Here is a 21,266-nt window from a genome sequence, read left to right on the forward strand (position 1 = left end):
CTATTCTGACAGCATCATCAGAATACCACAGGAATTTACTTTTTTTACTTACTATATTTACAGAAATATAGCAGTTTAAATACAGAATTAAAGGTTGCAATCAATAGATGGCAACTAGATTTCAAGACTAAGTAAGTGGACTGTCACATCAAGAAGTATTTTCATTAGCATGCCCAAAGGGAAGAAAAACTAATGGAAATACAGTCGGTTTTCCCTTCATGTCATTTGTACCTGTTAAGTCTTGAAAATAGTCAAGAGATATGTTTTGTGCTTAAGTGGAGCAGAGGAATATGCAGCCTGTCCAAAGTCACTCTTTGATCTAAAAAATAACATTTTTCATCCAAGTTCTTACTGCAACCCACATATACTCACAAGACGTGGAGTCACTGCAAAATATCTGACACTGCCAAACAATAAACATCTAGTCAACAACCTGTGGTAACTTAGTGATAACCACTATTTCACAATAATTAAGGTCACCCTCCCCCCAAAGTTTAAATGTTGCACACTGCAGGTACAGCACTATGTACAATAGGGAAGGACAAACGTGCTGAACAGTCACAAGACACCAATCTTAATGCAACCTGCAAGTCTGTCAGCATAGCACCACTACTATTTACAAATTTTAATTATTAGGTAGCACAAGCATTTGAGAAGGGAGTTCAGAAATCAAGCCAATGACGTAAACCACAAAACAGTCAATGCTATTATTTTTTTTCCTAAAATGTGTAAGGAAATACAGAAAAGAACTAAATATGGCTATTTCTTTAATGTAAGAATAGAATGGCAGAGATTTTGTAATTGATGCTGGTGAGTCTTGCAGTCCAGTCATCAGGGGGAAAAAAGAGGCCTATCTGAACTATATGGCAATTCCTTTAACAACTCTTCAGTTGATATTTGACTGACAGGGACAGGAAAATTCGAGAGCAAAGCTCAGGTATTTCCTATCAAGAAAATTTGAAGCATCCCAGAGAGGTGAAGTTATGTTATCTCAGCAGATGAGTACTCAGCAAGTTTCTGCTAGCAAATCCTGTGGAGTGGTAACTTAATCAGTTGAGGTCTCAATGTCAACTTTGACAGCTGCTTTTGGTCTGGTAGGAGCCGATGCTCAACATGGTCTCTCGTACAGCACAGAAAGACAGGCTATAGCTGCTATAAGGATGTGGAGATCAGAGGAATCTGGTTGCTGACAAACTGTCAGCATAGCAGCAACTCTGGGGCTACACCAGGCTGTCATGGCACAGGTGAAACAGCTGGTACCCAGCAGGTTGGACCAGGTCAGCAGGTGCTTGGATTATACCACGATGCCTTACTGCAAATGACTTTTGTCAGAGCCCAGTGACAGACTTTTACATGGGGACATGAATACCCACCAAGCCAAAGCAGGATGTTTTTCGTGCAAGTTCAACACAATGCAATTACCAGTAACTAGGGAGACCAATGGCATAGGTTGTGCTATAATCAGTAGCCTGACACACATAACTAAAGAAAAATAAATGCTCATATGAGTGAAAAATATAAGAAGTTTCTTCCTGACTTCTTGGTTTAGCAGAATACTTTCCACAGATTTCAGTTCTTTCTGAACTCTTCAGAACATCCACGGTAAATGCCTGTCCATACGTAGCCAACTAAGTTTGAATAGCCCCCCTGAAATGGGGGAAGCACTGTCTGCAGTCTCTGGCTTCAGCCATCTCCCCTTTTGCCCCAGCTCCAGTTTTCTTTGGACCCACCTCTGAGCTGATTCAATGTTTTATGGACATTGGCTTATTAGGAAACAATATAATAATTTTCTTCCCCCTAGTCCTGCAGTAGTTTTCTCTTAGGTTGAAGAGTTAATTCTGGCTCAAAAAAGCGCCAGAGATGATGCAAGGGGAAGTGCTGGGAATGCATGGCTCCTAGCAGAAAACAAGGTCAATTGGTGCTTACCCCGTCTCAATTCACCCTTGGGACTAGAGTCTCAATACTCAAATCAGAAAGTTGGTCAATCAAGGCTTAGACTGATGCCACTGGGGGGCCATGCCAGGAGATTTTGAAAGCAGAGCAGTTTGATTAAATCTACCTTAGGCTGGCTAATCATAGGTCATAAAAAGCTGTTTTAAAGTTGTAAAAAACAAAATCTTACTGACGGTGAATGAATTTAAAGAGGTAGAAACCAGATAAGACCCAGACAAGACAAATTCCAAATGCATGCTACAAAATTATGTGTTTCCTAATCACTACAATGACAATTAAGAGAATTCAAAAACACATAAGCTGCAGGCTTAATTTAAAAAAAAAAACACTTATTAACATGTCGTGAATGAATCAACAGTTCAAACCATGCTTTAAACTTTATTCCTAACTTCTGATCAAGGGGTTGTCCTTACTTTTTTCCCCCACAAAAAAGGCTACTATAACTTTGAGAAATGGAGACCTAGAACAAGTTAAATGATGTAGCAGTAGAGCAGGATCAAAAATGCAGGTTGTTGAAACATGAAATTTTAAAGCACACAAACAAAATGTCACATTAGTTCTCCGTAGCTTTCTTCAAAATCTTTTTTTTGCATCTGAATTTTCATTGCTCCTACTGTAGCATTTGACAGGATTCTAAATGCAATGATTGTTCCGCTTATTTTTTGTTGTTTTTTAACTCTCCTTTTCTTCTTGGATGTGTTTAACAGTCAAAACTGATTGCCAGCATCTGTCAGTCAGCCGAGTGTAACAACACCCCCTTGTGGTTTTAACAGCGTGAGGTGGAATCTGGAACTCCCATCATCATGTAAGAAACCTATATAGGAGAAACAATGCAAAAGTGAAAATATTCTAAAACTAGGTATTTATACTCGTAAAAAATGGCAAAGAAATATTAATTCCACTATATTAGCCCAACCTATCTGACTGCAGGAGCTGAGGAGCAATTTTAGAAAGGTTCTCATGGACCATGAGGTAGCTCTGTGCTAGTGTGGTAGCCACTGTGACTTCATCACATCGTGGAGTGAGGCAGCACTCCGAATACCTGTTCACACAGAGAGCCACTTGACAGCAAGCCTCCTGTTCCACTGCTTCCTCCCCTAGTGTGGGCATAAAGGCTAGTGATCCAAGTACCTGCCTGTTCTTCGCTTATGCTGCATTTGTCATCTCTTCTGATGCAAACGTGGTGGCTGTAGAGGACTGTCTGATGGGCCAACTCTGTGCAACAAGTTAGCCTACCCTGTTTAATTAGACCACCACTTTGGCTGAGCAACTCCTTTATAATCTCAGTACTGGTATCTTAAAACTGGCTAGAGCAACGTCCCAGACTGTGAAACACTACGTGACCACTGTGTTTTGCCATACCAAGCTGTATATTGCTTACGTGATAGTTGTTTCAGGGACCCTTCATGTAAGGTACTGCCTGATCACATTATCTACATGCTTTTACTTTAAAATATTTGTTATGAGAACTTTCAAAACATTGATTATTGCCACATTAGAAAACAGAAAGGCATGGTAATTTCCTGTATGAGGTACACAGGTGACACTAATCAATGAAACTTAACCAAATTGCAACCAGCCATTTCTGCTGAAGGAAAATAAACAAACAACCCACCATATAAGTAATACCACTGAGATGGACTGAAATCAAACCTGATCCTGCAAGCTAAAGAACAAAAGTGGGTGTTCAGTATCTCTGTACAGATTAGCTTACTTGCGTGGGGTCTTTTTTCTCCATTGGCTTTTTCTGGTAATGCTTGATACAATTTAGTTTTAAAAAGCAATTGCACTCCATGCTGTACGTAGGTGCTAAAATATGCACAGGACACGCTTAACTATTAATATGTATCTTTTTGTTGCATTGTGTGGCAAAGGAGCATTACTTTAGGCATTAGATACCATTGCAGTGGTAATGGAATGGATGGGGGAAATATGCAATATTAAAGTTTCCCCAGTGGGAAAGCAGACTGAAGCAATGGCGTCATGTGTAGTCTCTCCCTCCAAACAGATCATCACTACAGATAAATTCACACCTGAATATAAATGTTGTTGTCATTTATAAGATCCCATTTTCTCCCGCTGGATGTTTTGAAGGATCTAACCCGTGCTGCTTCATCTGCACTGCGATATCAAACAAGTAATCATAACATTCACACCTAAAATTAAAAGGAAAAAAAAAAGTGAAATGTAAAGTAAGTCTTAAGTTTTACCATGTTTTATGAAAATAAATAGTTTTCTTCCTTGAGCTTTACATCACCAATGCGATGGTCTGACTGGCTCTACTATCTCTTTCCATGACTGTGGTATGGAACGTTCCCAGCATTTTTGCTACATGATCCTGATTTGCTGCATTTCCATCAGCAAATAAAGAAGTAAATTCCAAAAATGAGACTAGGGAAGACTACACAAGCAGCACTGGCAGGTGTCATAAAAAAGCAGAGATTGCCTGCAGGTTTCGTATGAGGAGGAACTTGTCCATACAAAAGGAAAATGTTAGGAACCTTATCAGCCAGTCCATTCCCAAAAGCTCCCCATACATTCAGTGAGGCCAGAACTTAATGTTATGAATTGTTGTCCATGGATTGCAAATACGCATGACATTAAGGTCATTAAGATTTTGAGGTATAATAGCAAAACATACCATATTCTTAAATTGTACTCACATTGTTTTGGCTTTTTCCCATGTTTCTCCCCACACATAAACTCCATGACGTCTGACCAATACAGCACAAGAGTCTGGGTATTTTTCCACTGCACGTGCCATTCTCTCCTTGAGATCCCTTTCTTCTGGTGTATTCTCAATAATGGGAACCACTAGTGTATCATCATACCTAAAAGAAAGATTAATGTTCACGTATTTAAAAAACCTGTAGTGTTTTGATGTACGAAACTTTTCCCTAAGAAAGAGATCCTCCTTTGACTGTGTAAAGATGTTAATAAATTCTCAACACTAGTGATTCTAAACTCTTCTCTTGTGAGTAATGCTGTAATATAAGAACCCTCAGGAAAGTCTCTCACTCCCAAACGTATCCTATGGTGGCAATACCTGAGCGACCCTTGAGGCACAAAAAGAAAATAACAGTTGGACTAGATGATCTCCAGAGGTCCCTTCCAACCCTATGATTCTATGATTTAATGTATTAGGTGTAGCTGTTTGTTCACGTATCGCTTTCTAGTTGGGTGCCTTTGCAACTTTTTCAGACTCTCTTTATCCTGTATTGGCATCACCTACAAGCTATATCTCAGATTAAGTTATTTAAAAGAATCACATAATGAAGAAGGAAATGAAGCTGTTTGCTGGAGAGCAGAAAAAAATTAGGTAGTCCAAAACCCCCTGGAAATAAGATTGTCCTGCTAAGGCATATAAATAGAAAGTAGAGTCAACATATGAAAAATAAACTCTCTGTGATGGAGTCATTGGTGGGCTATATGTGATCTTAAGAGAGCCTGAGAACCCCAGTTCCAAAGACAAGATGATGCATGTTACTCAGTGGAACTTGCCTAAGAGTTTCTTCTGAAGGAGGACTGGGACATTTGGCACTGTTAGAGCTCATCCTTAAAAAGTAGTAACATTAGCTTGTTGCGTGAAACGGGGCCTGTGAGCTGTTTATTCTGAATTTTCTTTCAAAGTCTGTCAAGTAAAACCTGAAATCCTCTACACTCTTAAAACACCCTAAACTAGCATAGGCAGTGATACGTGAAGTCCACCCAAATGTAGTTTGTACGTTATCAACCCAACCTAATGTTGGTTGGCTCCAGTTTCAGTTTAATATCGTACAGATGTGTTAACATCTGTGTTCTTGAGATATTTGTCAGGACACAGCTCTTTATTTGGTTTGTGTTCTGTAGCTCAACAGACCACGGTAGACTTGACATTACAAGATTTTATCTCAGATCTCTTCCATAGGCTTGAGATTTTCCTAGGGAAAGCCAATGACTAATTTATTCCAGCGGTGGTGTTCTTTCTTATTCCTAATGCTTCATATTACACACTTTGACACACATAACTCAAGCAACTCGTTATCTATTTATATTGCTGAAAACAAATGATCAAATAGCATGCCTCTTTTCTTAAATATAGAAAAGTACCGGTAATGTCCTCCTGAAGTACACTTCTGGATTCCTTTTATCATCTCCTGATGGGTAATACTGAACTCGCTCCCTGGGTAAAGAAGGGTAGCCATAACAGCAGCCTTGGAATGAGTATGGATCACTGCACCTGCCCCTAAGAAGAGAAAAAGAAGAAAAAAAATGTATTTTTAGAATCAATTTCATTCACATACTTGATTCACTTCCTTTGGCTAGGCATCTTAGCAAATGGTGATCTACTGTTTTAGTGGAAAAAACATATGGGAACCTAAACAAAGATATGACATAACTACTTATCTATAAAGGATAATTAGGGAATGTCTTAGGACACTAGTATCAACTTTTAGTTAGTGACAAGGCTACAGGTACAGGTTAGGGGCTGACCTGCCGGAAAGCAGATCTGCAGAGAGATCTGGGAGTCCTGGTGGACAACAAGTTGACCATGAGCCAGCAATGTGTCCTTATGGCTAAGAAGGCCAATGGTCTCCTGGGGTCCATTAAAAAGAGCATGTCCAGAAGGTGGAGGGAGGTCATACTCCCCATCTACTGTGCCTGGTGAGGACATATCTGGAGTACTGTGTCCAGTTCTGGGATTCCCAGTTCATGAAAGACAGGGAACTACTGGACAGGGTCCAATGGAGGGCTACGAAGACAATCAAGGGAATGGAGCACCTCTCATGAGGAAAGGCTGAGTCCTGGGTCTGTTTAGCCTGGAGAAGAGAAGACTGAGAGGGGATCTCATCAATGTCTATAAATATCTAATATGTCATGAGGATGGGGCCAGATTCTTTTCAGTGGCGCCTGGTGACAGGACAAGGGGCAACAGGCACAAGCTGGAACACAGGAAACACCATCTCAACGTGAGGAAAAACTTCTTTACTTTAAGAGTGACAGAGCACTGGAACAGGCTGCCCAGAGAGGTTGTGGAGTCTCCTTCTCTGGAGATATTACATACATTCCTGTCCAACCTGCTCTAGGTCAACCTGCTTTGGCAGGGGGGTTGGACTTGATGATCTCTGAAGGTCCCATCCAACCCCTACCATTCTGTGATTCTGTAACAAATTGCAGGAGAAAAACTACTTGCCCAATTCAAGGAGAAACACTACTTGTACATTTCTTTACATACTGCAATGCCTGAAAAACTCTACAAATTAGTAGTACAAATCAGAGTTCTGAGATTCTAAAGAATTCCCAAACTTATTTGTGAGATAAATGTTTAAAAGTTTTTACTTTTTTTTTTAATATTTTATGCTAGTACTTTTCTTTTTCTTTCTAGGACTGGTCAGGCTGGACTTGCCCTTGGTGAAGCCATGCTGGCTGTCTCAAATCACCTCCCTGTTCTCCATGTGCCTTAGCATAGCTTCAAGGAGGATCTGTTCTATGATCTTCCCAGGCACAGTGGTGAGGCTGACAGGTCGGTAGTTCCCAGGGTCCTCCTTTCTACCCTTTTTAAAAATGGGTGCAATGTTTCCCTTTTTCCAGTCACTGGGGACTTCACCTGACTGCTGTGACTTTTCAACTATCATGGAGAGCGGCTTGGCAACTACATCAGCCAATTCTGTCAGCTCATATAAGCTTCTTGTGCAGGAAGATTAGAAGAGACTCACTAAATCCTTTATAAAGTAACAGATATAAATCTTACACAACAGCAGAAGCTTTTTATTACTGGCCACCTACAAAAGAAAAGTTTCATAATTTTTTTTTCACCTATCCATAATTTAGAACCTTTGATCACAGCCAATGGTTGTAAAACATATCTGCTGAACAGGCAAAACTGCTGCTATAAAACTGCTGTAAATCCCCCAGCTCCTCCCGCAATCTACTAGTATACTGCACTAAAAATTAGTGCCAAAAAGATGATGTATAGCTACATTAGAAGACTAAAGTGTAAATGAAACTCACAGGATGTTACCATGGACTACCTTTCATTGTACGTATTCCTTTGGAATTTAATTTATTTTATATTTTCATGTTAATTTCACTGTAACTTCCATGTATAAAGAATATGGTATTGAATTTTAATTTTGTGGATGCGTATATACAGCACTTCAGTTATCACTGAACATTTGCTACACACCTCTCATAGTGTAGGCATTCATAAAAAGAGGTGTGCACTGGCTTTTCTTTAGTTTCTTGTGCGGTGGAGGACCACTGATGTCCTGTTCATTCATGTCACAAACAAACATATCTTCTGGCTGTAAGAAAGAAAAAATTATTTTGAACTGTGATGACCCTAATAGTTTTGTTTTCCTTCTAGGGAGACAAATATATACACCACATATTTAATATAAAATGTGATTTTAACTTTATAAAAGTGCTGTAGAGCACCGCATTTATTCTAGCTTCTAATACCATTTACTGACATTGTGTAATGTGAATTAATATTAGGTACTGTTTTTATTCAGAATGCTGCGAAGCAGATATTTGTAAAACTAAAATTTTCTCAAAAAGAAGATAACCTGTATCTAAATAACAGACAATAGATCAAAAGGAAAAGTAGTAAATGATTCAATAAAAGAAATGTAGATGTACTTTTCCTTCCCCACCTTAAAGAACCAACAAGTGACATAAATATATTATGTGTAGATTTAATTCAACTTGTAGAACTATTTTTTTAAACTTTGCTTTTGGTAGCTTTACATGAATGTTACCTTTGCATCAATCAGGTACTCATAATAGTACAAAGAATTGTTCAGGGCAGCAATTAAACCTTCTTCTTTAATGTTTTTTTAAAAATCATCAGGAAATGCAGTTGCAAGAGATTTCCTTATTCACTGGGCTCAATCCACTGCTACTGCTAGCAAAGAACAGACCATCACGGTCTTGCCACGTTATGCCTTTGTCTGCCTTACTTGCTAACATCCCCAGTGAGCACTGCTGTGACACCCCAAGTTTCTGCCAGTGAAGAGATTCCTTTCACTTCTCATTGTATTTACCCCAAGATCCATAAAACAACAAATTCTTTCCACATATTATTCTATTCTGGGGGAGTTCCTGCTGTCATAAAATAGCTATCATTTACCATTCTCCTCTCCACTTATATTTTGGGGTTTTTTTGGAAAGGAAACAGGTAGACAAAGTAACCTTCTCATGGAGAGAGCCCATCTATTTACTGAGAATGTCAAGACAAAGATTTGTAATCACTCAAAGGAAAATAAATAGAGATTAAGTGTTAACGCTTAATTACGTATGTGCCACAGTAACTTAAAACTGTAGCCAGACAGCTATAGAGCCATTCAAGCTTCACAAAGAATAAAGTTGGACTTTAGTACTAATGTTCAAATCTCAGTCTTCTGTGTTAATTTAAAGCAAAGAGATCATCAAGACTAATCTACACTGGCCACTGAAACACATGTTGGTTTGCTATGCTAGTGGAGTACTGGGCAAAATCCAAGTTTCTAACTTCACAGAAAGAAAAATTAAACTCCAAACAAAGGTACTTTCATCCATCTCAAGATGAGCTCTGAAATAAAAATACAATTCAACATACCTGTATTCTTTCCTTTTGGACTCCTGAAGGAGCGATGTAGATTTCATTCCTAAGAAAAGTTACAGACACAGAAAATCAATAAACACAAGGTTCTCCAACTGCATAGGCAATCCACTGAAAAGGAAATAGCAAATCTAGCCCCTTAAAATTCAACAACTTTCTTGCTCCTTCCATAGATTGACATGTAGATGGTTTTCAAAATAGAACTGAATCATACAAGGGCATATGAAATCTCTGACTTGCAGGGGTACAAAACCACAGTTCCAACCCCAGAAGAGATCTGAAACACACGTAGAAAGTGCAGCCTTATTTTTTCCTACAAAGAAAAACACACAGCCTCCCCCTGTAATAATTCTGAACTCAGAATTCACAATAAAAATGAACAAGAGAAATTGCAAGCAGATACTGATCTATGACAAAACCGGTGACAAAACTATTACTTAAAAATACACAGACTACCTATAAACAATATTAATTATCTATAGTATTCTACAATGTAAATACTTTTGGGGTTTTTACAACTATGTCAAAAACATGTAAACATGTTTTTAATGCATTTGTATACTTATTTGTATCGATAAAAATATAACACTAATTCAATGCAATTAAATGACTGAAATTCAAGTAGAAGTACATCACTTCTTGCAAGGTTTACATGAACAAAGACTGTAAAAAATTGATTTAAATTAAAATTACTTTAATATGGCATCTGAAACATTTTAAAAAATAGCAAAAAAAATAATCAGATTATCTCTCTCAATTGTAATCACTATTCGGTTTCAACAGTAACATACTAAATTCAGAAGCGGAGAGACATCTAGTGAATAATTAGTCAAGTTACAGACACATTTCCTAAGGACCACAAGATGTTTATACTTCTGGACAAGAGCACTTAGAAGGGCAACAAAGCTGGTTAAAAGGTCTGGTGGACAAGTCTTACGAGGAGCAGCTGAGGGAAGCGGCGTTATTTAGTCTGGAGAAAAGGAGGCTCAGGGGAGACCTTATCCCTTTCTACAACTACCTAAAAGGAGGTTGTAGCAAGGTGGAGGTCAGTCTTGTCTTTCAAGTAGCAAGGGATAGGCCAAAAGGAAACACCCTCAAGTTGTGCCAGGGGAGGTTTAGATCAGATATTAGGAAAAATTTCTTCACTGAAAGGGTTGTCAAGCATTGGAACAGGCTGCCTACAGAAGTCACCATCCCTGGAGGTATTTAAAACGCATGCAGCCGTGGCGCTTAGGCACTTTATGGTTGGACTCAATGATCTTAAGGGTAAAACAGCTGTGAAGCACATCAAAATGTGGCTTTATCATATTTGTAATTTTTAACATTCATGAATTAACACTGCCAACGTTGCATTAATTTAGTCTTAATTCCTTTGCATGAGCAAGAGGATTGAGAGTACAAATGATCGATAAATCAAGTGGTAATTTGTTTACTAATGAAAGACATGCATTTTTTCTTAAAACAAATTTTTTTCTTTTTTAGAAATTAATCACAGAGGCAAAATCTGATGATGAAATACAGACTTTGAAATACAGGACACCTGACAAAGAATTTGAGATCCATTTTTAATATGCTATCCCATGTCCAAATTAGCATTTTTCTTCTGAGTAATTGATATGAACTGCACAGTGAGTAATGCTGATTAGGATTAGCTTTTAAGACCATTTGTTAGAATTTCAATCAAATTTCAGCTGTTCTTTCACTATTTCCTATGTAACAGTTCTAAGCTAGTCTGATCTCTGCCTCGCAGCTATTAATTTTGAAACATAGCTAACTGTTACTGTAGCTATTAAACAGTACAGCCACATAGATGACTAGTATTGTTGACTAGACAACATTGGTACCAACTCAAATATGTATTTCAGTGTAGTCTGAGCAACCAAGTTATACAACAGCTGAGGAAAACTGTACTACTACGTTGGTGTATTCCCTGTTGACACCATTTGTCTTGCCACAACCAACACGAATCACACTGAAATGGCAAAGAAAATAGGCTACATTTAGCTACTGATAAGAAATTAGTGCTAGACTAATTATTAGTTTACAGAGATGAAGAGCTTTAAAAACAAGAATTAACCCTCTTATCATTCCTCTCATTATTATTGCTGTTGCTTTGCTTGTAAAATCAAGCAGGGAAGTGAAACAACCTGCACAAAGCCATTAGAACAGCACAAACATTAGCATTTAGAGCCTTTACTTCATATATATATATATATACACACACACATATAAATTCTTCATATATTTGAATAGCAATGGCTGCTTGTGTCTGCATGTAAGTGTATGTCAGAAAAATGTGAGATCAGAGACTTTCAAGTTAAAATGTCACAACACCCTGTGACTGGGCACAGAATTGCAGGCACTGGGCAAGGTGTTCTGCAGAATGAGGACTTCTCTTTTTTCAGTGGCCACTGAGAGGAGCTCTGTCTCCATTTAAAGCTTGTAAAGCATGAAGAGGGGGAGACTGGAAATCCTTACCTTTCTGGTAAGTAATAGAGCAAATTAAAAAGCAAAGTGGTGCTCTTTAGCAGTGGATACACACCAAAAATTATTTTGCTGTTACCTGTCCTGCTTTAATTATATGTTAAGAACATCTCCTTAGAAATATCTCAGTAGAACAATAATTTCCTTCTTCAAGAAAATGTCTTGCTTGCAAAATATCTAGGGTGGGATTCATCTCATCTAACCACAGGCATTTGAAAGCTGTGTGCCTAAATTCCATAGTCAATGAAACGAAAAAGGGGGAATACATTGCTCCTGAAAGACAATTTATCTACCTTAAACAAAGATAGGAAAAGGACAGAAAAAAGTCACTCTCTGAAGCTGACTCTTTCCATTGAAGGGACTGCAATGGTTAAGTCAGACAAGCCACCTCCCTTCTACATGGTTAAATCTGGCATACTGTTCATTTCTCCCTCTACCTTCTCGCTCGCTCTTGACTTTCAAACTTTTTTCATGGAACTGAAATGCCCTCACCAACTACTAAACACAGCCACCCTCTCTCTCTATAATCATCACGTTCTTTCTTTTCCACCTTCACTTACCCATGTTTCAAGCTTATTCCTCCACCAGTTCCTGTTACCCAGCCTAAACCATAAAACAGTCGACAAAGCTCTGGGATAAGATTTCTTGGATGTAACTTCTCCTAAAAATAAAGAAATAAATTAAAAGCCATCAGAAACATCACAAACCTAAGAATTTCAATTCTGAAATTGAGTTTAAAGGGGTAGAACTTTCATACTGCAGTACAACAGCCTAATTTATGCTTAGGAACTTCAGTTACAAAACGACTGCGTTCGCACCTTGAAACAAAACTCCCAAATAAAATTCACCTCTAGTTACCCTTCACAGAAAAGGCCTCATCTCAAATTTATTCAAGTGTAGTGGCCCCACAGCGAGACTAAGTTATAGAAAAATGAATGCATCTAACATTATCCATTTTTAAAAGCTCAACTAATAACTTTTCCTATTGAATCAGTTTTCTGTATGTTTATTTTGCTTGATTTACAAATTTCAGCAGCACAGACTTTATTAGTTCTGTTATATAATATTTTTACATAGCATTCAAATATACCATAGAAAACATAGGCAAATTATTTGATGAACTTCACATTCCTACATTTTTACAGTGTGAGGTTACCTCACATGCAGAAGGCAAACTGCATTATTTTAATATTTCTTTCAGAAGGAAGAAAAGTTCTTAAATTTTTCCATATTCCATTATTTATTTTATCAGTAAATACATCTATATCTATCTATTAACCAAAGGTATCTGTAATGTCAGAGATTCATTCATAGTTAATCTAAACCAGAATCGCTTTACAATACAAGCCAGAACTATTTATTGGAAATCCGAAATATTACTCTGAAATGAATATATAAAACTAAGAAAGCTGTAGCTAACAGGTAGCAGTCTTTGATAAGTGAGTATTACATTGGAAAATGAAAAATTTTGAATGTTGGAATCATTTACATGAGAAATATAACCAGTGTACATAGAGAAAACTGTGAGTTGTCCTGAGTATTTCTTTTAGCTTATCTGAGAGAAGCAAAAGCTAAAGTCTTCCCCATTTTACCAGTGTAAAAATAAAAATCTATGTGCTTTCACAAAGATCCTTGTATAACTGAACCCATCGGGTAAGGAATTAAACAGTAGAGAAATAGCACTAATTTTATTTAAATTATCTCCCCGGGATAGGGTAAGATTTCCACCTACATTACCACAGTAATACAGCTGGTTTTCTTTCTTGTATATCGGTGTGTGACAGAAATCAGCAATTAAGCACAACAGATGTGCTCCTTGCATTGTTTCCAACAGAAAAATGGATTAGCTTTGGGAAGGCTAAACCCTTAGGTCACCAAATACAGTTCCCTGCTACTGCAGCCAACTTTCACATAATTCTTTTTATATATGCATTAATCCCCATCACTACACTTCAAACTTCAACTTAATAGTGCAGCACCATATTCTTCAATGGCACTTGTTTCTGATGCACTTATCTTTAAAGAACTGGGATTCAGTTCAGATGCTACTCCTGCCTGCTCTGATTTTGTTTCTATTATTTACAGTCTCTTTTAATATAGTAAAAAAATCAACTGTTTATATATTTCAAGTGATAGAAACAAGACTCTAACCAGCAATCCTAGAAACTTATGTAAGAAGTTAAGATTTTTAAAGTACCATAAAAAAATGATCAGTTCACATTACCTGAAACAAACGGAACAGCATATACAAGAGTACACGAAGGAAAAAGACCCCAGGATCAAGGAATTTGACTATTTTTTTCTGAAAAATGCCAGGATTATAAAACAGTCCTCAGAGCTTAAGAGTATTTTTCCAGGATCAGTGGATACTGACTATAAACTATCTAAATAAAAATACTACTGTATTTCCTGCTTAAAATTATTTTTTATAAAAATGACAGTTGTTTACATAACTAAAAAACAGTACTTGCTGTAATAAGTCTGGGAGCGAACATGTGTGAAAGCAGTAGGCAACTCAACACGATTATTCTTTGTCAAATCTCAATTAGCAGTACTTTTACATTTGATTTTTAAGTTGAAGTACAGATGCCATTGGTTATCTCTTCCTTCACATCTCCAAATCAGGACCTAGCCCACTAGTTTTCTGATACAGCTAACACGAACAATTCAGCTTCTTTGCTGCTATGCTGCTAATATCTTAGCCTAAATTTCTACACGCTGTTAGATACGAAAGTAAACTCCACAAATTTCCATAAACTAAAAGGAGTGACTAATTTTTCAATCCATTAAATTATTCTTTTGAAAACAAATTGGCTGATAAATTTCTAAACAGGAGCTGACTGAAAGTATTCACTGAAAATTTAGAATATTTCCATCAGTCAAATCTTTTTCAAAAATTATTATTGTATTCCGCAAGACTATGGTTGCTCAAGGCAAATTAGCTTTTTCCTATTTTATTCAAATTACTGTACCTAACATTATTAAAAAAAAAAACACAAAAAAACCAACAAACCCACCCACCCCAAAAACCCAGAAAACAATGTGGGTCTAATGTAACGGAAATCAAGGTGGATCCACTCCATTTGTAGAACGAACACATTTGTAATGGTTTTGGGGATAATTTTCAAAAGATGTAAAACTGAACTATGATGTGAATATTTTAAGATATTACAGTAAATAACCAGTGTCTGAAATATATATCTCCCTGTCATAAATTGCTCAGAAATCATACATTTTCCTCAGAAATAAGAACAGACTGCATAGATTAAATAATACCATTGATATTGCAGACTGATGGGTAGTAAATCATGATGAGGTTTCTTTGAATAGCCATGTAGTGATAAGTTTGATGTGGTAAAATAGGTTTGTATTATACTGTATACATAAAGTGAGAAAAGTACCATTAATAAGCTGGTAGATTTCTGTTTAAAATCTTTCTTTAGCATAAAAATGGATCAAATAAACCAAAGTGGCAAAAATAACATAATGAGCCTTTAAAAAAGTTTATTTTCTACAACACCTTCAGCACCATACATGGATTCTATAATGCATAAGGGAGTTTTTTTAGGTGAGAAAAAGAAATAATTGTAAGGAAGAGACAGGAAAGCAATGTGGTGAGGCTCCTACTCTGCTTAAAAGTCTCTGGCATTTTTACAGCAAGTACAGACATCCAAATGAAATTGATCATTTATGCTATGCCTTTTTTATGTTTTGAAAATTTTTTATTGCAGCAATTAGAAGTTTTAATAGTTTTTTTTTAAAATGACAAGTGATCAGCTGCTCAGCTTAACGTCATTTATGCCCATGAAAAGCCATTTCCAAGAGAAACATCTGCTTAGCAGCAGCAATCCACATTAGGGAGGTCTGTTAACACACACAGAATAAAGAGAACAAAAGCAAAAACTAACCACATACAAAAACTGGTAGGCAGGTAGTTACTTAGTACCAATACCTTTGCTGAAACATAAGGAAAAAAGTGCTGTTCTCGTTGTTCTCTCCCCTGACCCCAATACCACAGAATCTCTGAAGCTGCAGAGTGATCCTTGACAGTCTAAAGACCATAAGACTTAAGCAAAGGGGAACTGGGATTTTGTGAGCCCCTCAAGATTGTCTCCTAGCCCTTAGAATCACAGCAAGCAAAGGCTTTGTTTAATGCAGCTCCTCTGAACAGACCACTTGCATCTTGTTGCAGTTGCTACAGGAAAATGTAGCAGTTGGTGCTGGACTTGCAGAATCAGTCATGGGGAAGCCGTGGCAGCAGCATGGGACAAACAGGAACAGCTGCAAGACAGCGGCAGTGGTTCTGAGGCAGGAGACAGAGAAGGTGAAGCGATGGAGACGGCAGCCTGAAGCAAGTTTGACAAGGTTTGGAAGCTCCTACTTTAACCTCATCTTTAAAACTTCCAATGACAGCGAGCCACAAACTCCCAAGGAAAACTGTCCCAGGTCAGAAGTATTTTCCTAATACCTAACCTAAACTTTGCTTGCTGAAATGTAAGCTTGTTATCTCTTACCAAACAATTACGGGCATAAAGAAGACATTCTTCCCTTTCATCTCTGTGACATTTTACATATTAAGACAACAACTCCAATTGCTCCTTTTTTTCCTTTTCTTTTTTTTTTTGACTAAACAGATTCTTTCCCTCTTTTCTCACAGGCCACATTATCTACTCTGATGATGATTCTCATCTCTCTGTTGTCAGTCCACACTGTTCTTGATGTCTCTTGACCAGTTCCACATACAAACAAGGACAGGTATTTCAAGCCTCATCCAGGTGATGCTCCCATACACTCTAGCACAATGTTTGCTTCGTTTGATGAAGTGTAACACTACTGACTCACATTCAGGTTGTGCCGACTTACAGTAACAAACAGTTACCATAAACAAATAAATAAAAAGGGCCCAAAGGCCTGCAACTGCAGTCAGACTGTCAGCTGGCAGCATTTTGGAAAGTGCTGTAAATTTCATAACATCTCTATACTCTCTGTTAATTAGTAACTATGAAGGTTACTAGATAATTACTAAGTTTACAAAAATAGCCTCAACAACTGCAATTGCAAACTGCTATCCTGGAGCACCCGCTGACCCAAAGTGATTCTCTCCAGGCGACGGGCTGACCCAGCATCAGAGGTGGCACGGGTGGCCACGGCAAGGCCCGGGCACGCCGGCAGAGCCGTTGCCGGTTCGCTGTCCCGCCTCGGGCCTCCAGGACTCCCTCGCAGGCGCAGGAGGCCCTGGGGCGCTGGGCGGGCGGGGTGTAGCCGAACCCACGCCGCCCGCTGCTGGGCTACCTAAAGGGAACGCTCCCGTCCCGCGGCCAAGCCCTGCGACCCTTTACAGCCCACGCGGCCTCAGAGCCAGGCGCCGTGCGCGGGGTCTGCGCGTGGCCCCTCGTTACCTGCGCGGCGTCGCAGTCGTTGGCAGCAGCCGCCATGGCACCGGCCGGGGAGCGAGCGTGGGGGTCCTTTCTCAGGAGCTTCTGTGGGTGCGGCCGCGCGGGCGCCTGCCGAGCGCTTACCTACCGCTGGCGGTGGGGCATCGACCTAAGCGATACCCTGATGGGCGGCGCAGGCCCTGCCCCAAGGCAGAGGCGGACGGCCGGGATGGCGTGCAGAGGCTAGCCCCCTCCTCTGCTACTCACCGGGTCGGGAGGGTAGGAAAGGGCCAGCTGGAGAGGAGATGCAGGCGCGCCCTGGGGGCGGGCAGGCAGGGCTAGGATGAGCGCGGGGGTGTGCGTGGTAGGTATTTGCTTCTATCTGTGGCGATAGAGGCCGTCAGTCCCGAGCAGGCGAGTGGCTGAGCGCCTACGGGTGGTGCTGCAGGAGGACTTGCCGCTGTGTCAGGTGCAGGTGGTCGGGGGCAGGGCAGGGGAGGGGGTACTAGTGAAGCTGCTTCTCGGCGCTAAGGAGGCTTGGCTGCCGGGTGCTGCGCGTCACTTTTTTTTTTTTTTTTTTTTTTTTTTTTTTCTGCTCAGGCAGTGAGAGAGACAGCCCCGGTCCTGGGGAGGGCAGGGAAGAGAGGAGAAGCAAGATGGCAGCTTCCTTGCGGTTGAGCTGCGGCGGCAAGGGGGTGGCTAGGCTCCTGCTGAGGGGGCGGCCAGCTCTCGGCACCGGCGTGTCTTTCCCTGCTCAAGGAGGCTGGGGGCGTTTGCACGAGACCAGAGCGCTACGGGGTGAGTAATGGGTTGGATCAGCCCTTTGTTGTTAGTTGGGGCCCTGTGCTGTTGGCCTACTGCAGATGCTTGCGGAGGAGCTGCGACGTTCAGTAAGGGATGAGGGTAGGTGGTACTGGGGAGGAGTAAAGGCTGTGCAAGGTGGTGGGCAGGTGTGAGTGCCTGGTGTTAACCAGGTGGGTGGCAGGGCCGAAAGGGAGCGTTGATGTACTGAGTAGGAGAAACCGGGTAGCAATGACGGATTGGGAAGTGGATGAGAGGCTGCGGAGATGGGTTAGTTTGGTAGGGTGCCGTTTGGTCTCCGGAAGTTCCAGAAATACATCAGGAAGGGTGTAGCTAATGGCAAATAATTGAGAGAGAGGCTTGATAATTATTAAAGGTCTATGAAATGTGGTCACTGAGAAAAAAATGAAGGAATTGGAGTCTAAAGAGGAAAACAGATTGATGGGAGACTAGGCCTTCAAATATGTAAATGCTGTGGATAAGAAAAAAAAGTGCTTACAATTGAAAATAGTTCAGTGCTTCCTAGGTGTAAGTGTACTGAAAGAGAAATTTTTTTTTTTAAAATGGAGTTTGGATTTCATAGAAATCAACCTATGAGATTATGATTTGACAATGCTGTAGCTGTTTCCATATCAAAGGAGGTCCAAAAGAGGCAGTGAACCTGTGTTATGCTAAGTAAGTTTAAGTACAAAATTTGCTCTCAATGGGGTTCTCAGATTGTAGTTAATAGGATACTATAGAAGTTTAATGGTCTACTCTTCTCTTAAACCCCTGATCTTTAGTCTGCTTGATACACAGCCTAAACATGCATAGAATCTCTTAATGGAAGAGAAGTAAGGAGACAGAAGTGTCATGCCCAGACTCGATTCTTAAAATGTATCACCGAAACAAATTCTCTTTGGATATGCAGATGGTTTTCTTTAAAATAGCAGCTACTGTTTATGTGAAGTTTTTCTAAGTCTTTCTCCTCTTTTATTCAGATAATTGATATGTAATAACACAGTAACTGCTGATAGCAGTAAAATTGATGGATGGTGACTGAGACTTCAGAAGTTTCATATGTTCATGGCTCAAAATTATATTATGGACATGAGCTCTGTATTGGAAAATTGTCAGAACTTTTCCTTTACACATAATGAAAGAGCAACGATATTTACTTCCTAGAGTGCTTGTAAGGACTGCCCGTACAGTGCAACTAACCTATATGAATCCAATGGCTCCTTTTATTAGCACAGTTAGGTTTTTCATGATTTAACAAGGGAAAATATTATTTGATGAAGGGAATTGTTCATTGTAAAATTACTTTTTTTTTTTTGAGACACATTTAAGCCTGGTTTTGGATGTGTATGATCATTAACTGAAAAGTGACTAAAATAGCTTTGAAAGGAGACCATTGTTTTGCAGCTGTTCTTGTGTTGCTGAACAAAGTCTCTTAATTGCAACACTACTGAACTTCTCTGAACACAGACATCTCTATGTATGACCATTAAATGCACGCACACAGGATGGATAGGTTGGTGAGACTGGAGTGGAGAAAATGTAGCTGAAGTGCACCTCATTTTTTTTTTTTCCTTTCCTTTGCATAAGCATTTGTATTGTAGTTTCATAGTTGCTTTAACTCAATTTAAATTCTGTCCTAGTTCCCACTGCCCATTTTGGGTGTTGATTTTGTTTGTACTGCTCTATGATGAGCCAGAACAGGAAGCTAACTTGACTGAAATTGTGTTTTTGTGATCAGGTTAACTTCCAGCAAAATCCATTCCCCAATCTGGATAACTGGGCACCAGCATGAGTATTAGTACTATTGGTAGTATGAATAAAAGTGTGAACATGAGCAATTGGAGCAGAAGACTGATCAGCTCCTTTTGGTTGTATCATGGATTGATATTAAGTTAACGTGGAACAAGAGGCATGGCTTAAAACTTTTTGCCTGAATTGGCCCCATTCAAAATGCGATCGTTGTGCTGCCTTGCAAAATTAGATTTCTGATACATTGTAGAGAGAAGAAATGCTTTTCTTATTTAAAAAGCACTTTGATTTTGTAGCTATGGAATTATTTTAAAGCATCCAAGTAATGTTAGTAAATGTGTTCTCTGTGAAGTTTTTCAATGAACTTATTGACTGCATCTGACCTCCAGACAGCTGAAAGTAATTAGAAATTGAGTTTTATAATCAGTGTGACAGCATTGACAAGTCTGCTGAAATCTTTTTTTGTGCATTACTGTAATGGCTGCTGTAACTATTATAATTTTGTTATATAATTCTGCACGATTCAGATCAGGCTGCGTAGAAGTCATGAGAAAAAGGAAGTTCTGTGAAAAGTAATACAAGTAAAGCAATCTGTTGGTATACTTTGTCTACTTTTTTTTGCTGACATGGCTGTCCATGTTAATCAACATTATTTCTGAAGATAACATTCTTCCCTAGATAGCTCAATTTTAAAATGTCTTGAGATAATTTATTACTTTTCTTAGTGTTGTGTTTTTTTCAAGTCTTCTGCCCAACAAATTTACTGAGAGTGTCAGGAATATTTTTCTTTCTTCAATATATCAGCAAGACCAGCCTAGAAATAGATCTGAAGTTTTGCTGATGAGTATAGGAGGTGGGGGGGATGATGGACAAACCTGCATGTGGTTTTCCAGTGTAGGGATTCTCAGCTCTCTGCTGATTCAGTTTTTATGTGTGTTTTTTCTGAACAACTTGCTTGCTACAGCTGACTAGAAATTTGTAATGAATTTTCTAAATAATTCATGCTAGCTTTATGCCATATACCTAAGTTGCTATTTAATAATCAACATTCAGGTGTAATTACCACAAACAATAAAATAGATTAAAAATATGTATTACTCCCCCACATCCCAGCATGATATCTGCTGGGAAGACCACACAGCCAGGCACGCACAGTCCAGGAGGCTCCTGCAGTGCATTGATGATAACTTTTTGACACAGGCGGTGCAGGAGCCAACAAGGCGAGGAGCACTCCTGGACCTGGTACTGACAAACACAGAGGGACTGGTGGAGATCATTAAGGTAGGGGGCACCCTAAGTTGTAGTGATCATGAAATGATAGA

The 21,266-nt window shown here is 39.2% G+C and overlaps 2 protein-coding genes across 11 annotated transcripts in view; one reads left to right on the top strand and one right to left on the bottom strand.

Moving 5' to 3' along the window:
• Positions 1–595: 595 nt before the first annotated feature.
• On the bottom strand, positions 596–17,556 carry APIP (APAF1 interacting protein). Its single transcript, XM_074584266.1, has 8 exons — positions 17,419–17,556; positions 12,580–12,680; positions 9,533–9,581; positions 8,120–8,237; positions 6,043–6,178; positions 4,617–4,784; positions 3,987–4,109; positions 596–2,767 (listed from the first exon to the last, which is right to left on the bottom strand). Exons 1-7 carry the CDS (start codon positions 17,452–17,454, stop codon positions 4,010–4,012), a joined length of 708 nt encoding a protein of 235 aa, XP_074440367.1. The 5' UTR covers positions 17,455–17,556; the 3' UTR covers positions 596–2,767; positions 3,987–4,009.
• Positions 16,330–21,266, top strand: part of PDHX (pyruvate dehydrogenase complex component X) — a 55,643-nt gene continuing 50,706 nt past the window's right edge. Inside the window, exons 1-3 of one of the 10 annotated variants that reach the window (XM_074584257.1) lie at positions 16,330–16,465; positions 16,677–16,774; positions 17,995–18,192. In XM_074584257.1, coding sequence (XP_074440358.1) covers positions 16,738–16,774; positions 17,995–18,192 — 235 coding nt within the window. In that variant the 5' untranslated portion in view covers positions 16,330–16,465; positions 16,677–16,737. Of the gene's footprint in view, positions 16,466–16,676; positions 16,775–17,226; positions 17,864–17,994; positions 18,193–21,266 lie in introns of those variants that run through there. The other 9 variants (XM_074584260.1, XM_074584256.1, XM_074584255.1 and 6 more) reach the window with 9 other exon arrangements.

This window comes from Larus michahellis, chromosome 4, assembly GCF_964199755.1.
Source record: "Larus michahellis chromosome 4, bLarMic1.1, whole genome shotgun sequence".
In the NCBI taxonomy this organism is placed as follows: Eukaryota; Metazoa; Chordata; class Aves; order Charadriiformes; family Laridae; genus Larus; species Larus michahellis.

What these genes read in the sequence shown, in the direction of transcription:
- APIP (XM_074584266.1), bottom strand. Translation starts at nt 17,454, where the DNA reads ATGGCGGCTGCTGCCAACGACTGCGACGCCGCGCAG. An exon ending in ACTTCAGGAGGACATTACCG is followed by an intron (nt 4,785 to 6,042) that starts GTACTTTTCTAT and finishes TCTTTCTTTTAG; the next exon opens with GTATGATGATACACTAGTGG. An exon ending in TGGGAAAAAGCCAAAACAAT is followed by an intron (nt 4,110 to 4,616) that starts GTGAGTACAATT and finishes TTTTAATTTTAG; the next exon opens with GTGTGAATGTTATGATTACT.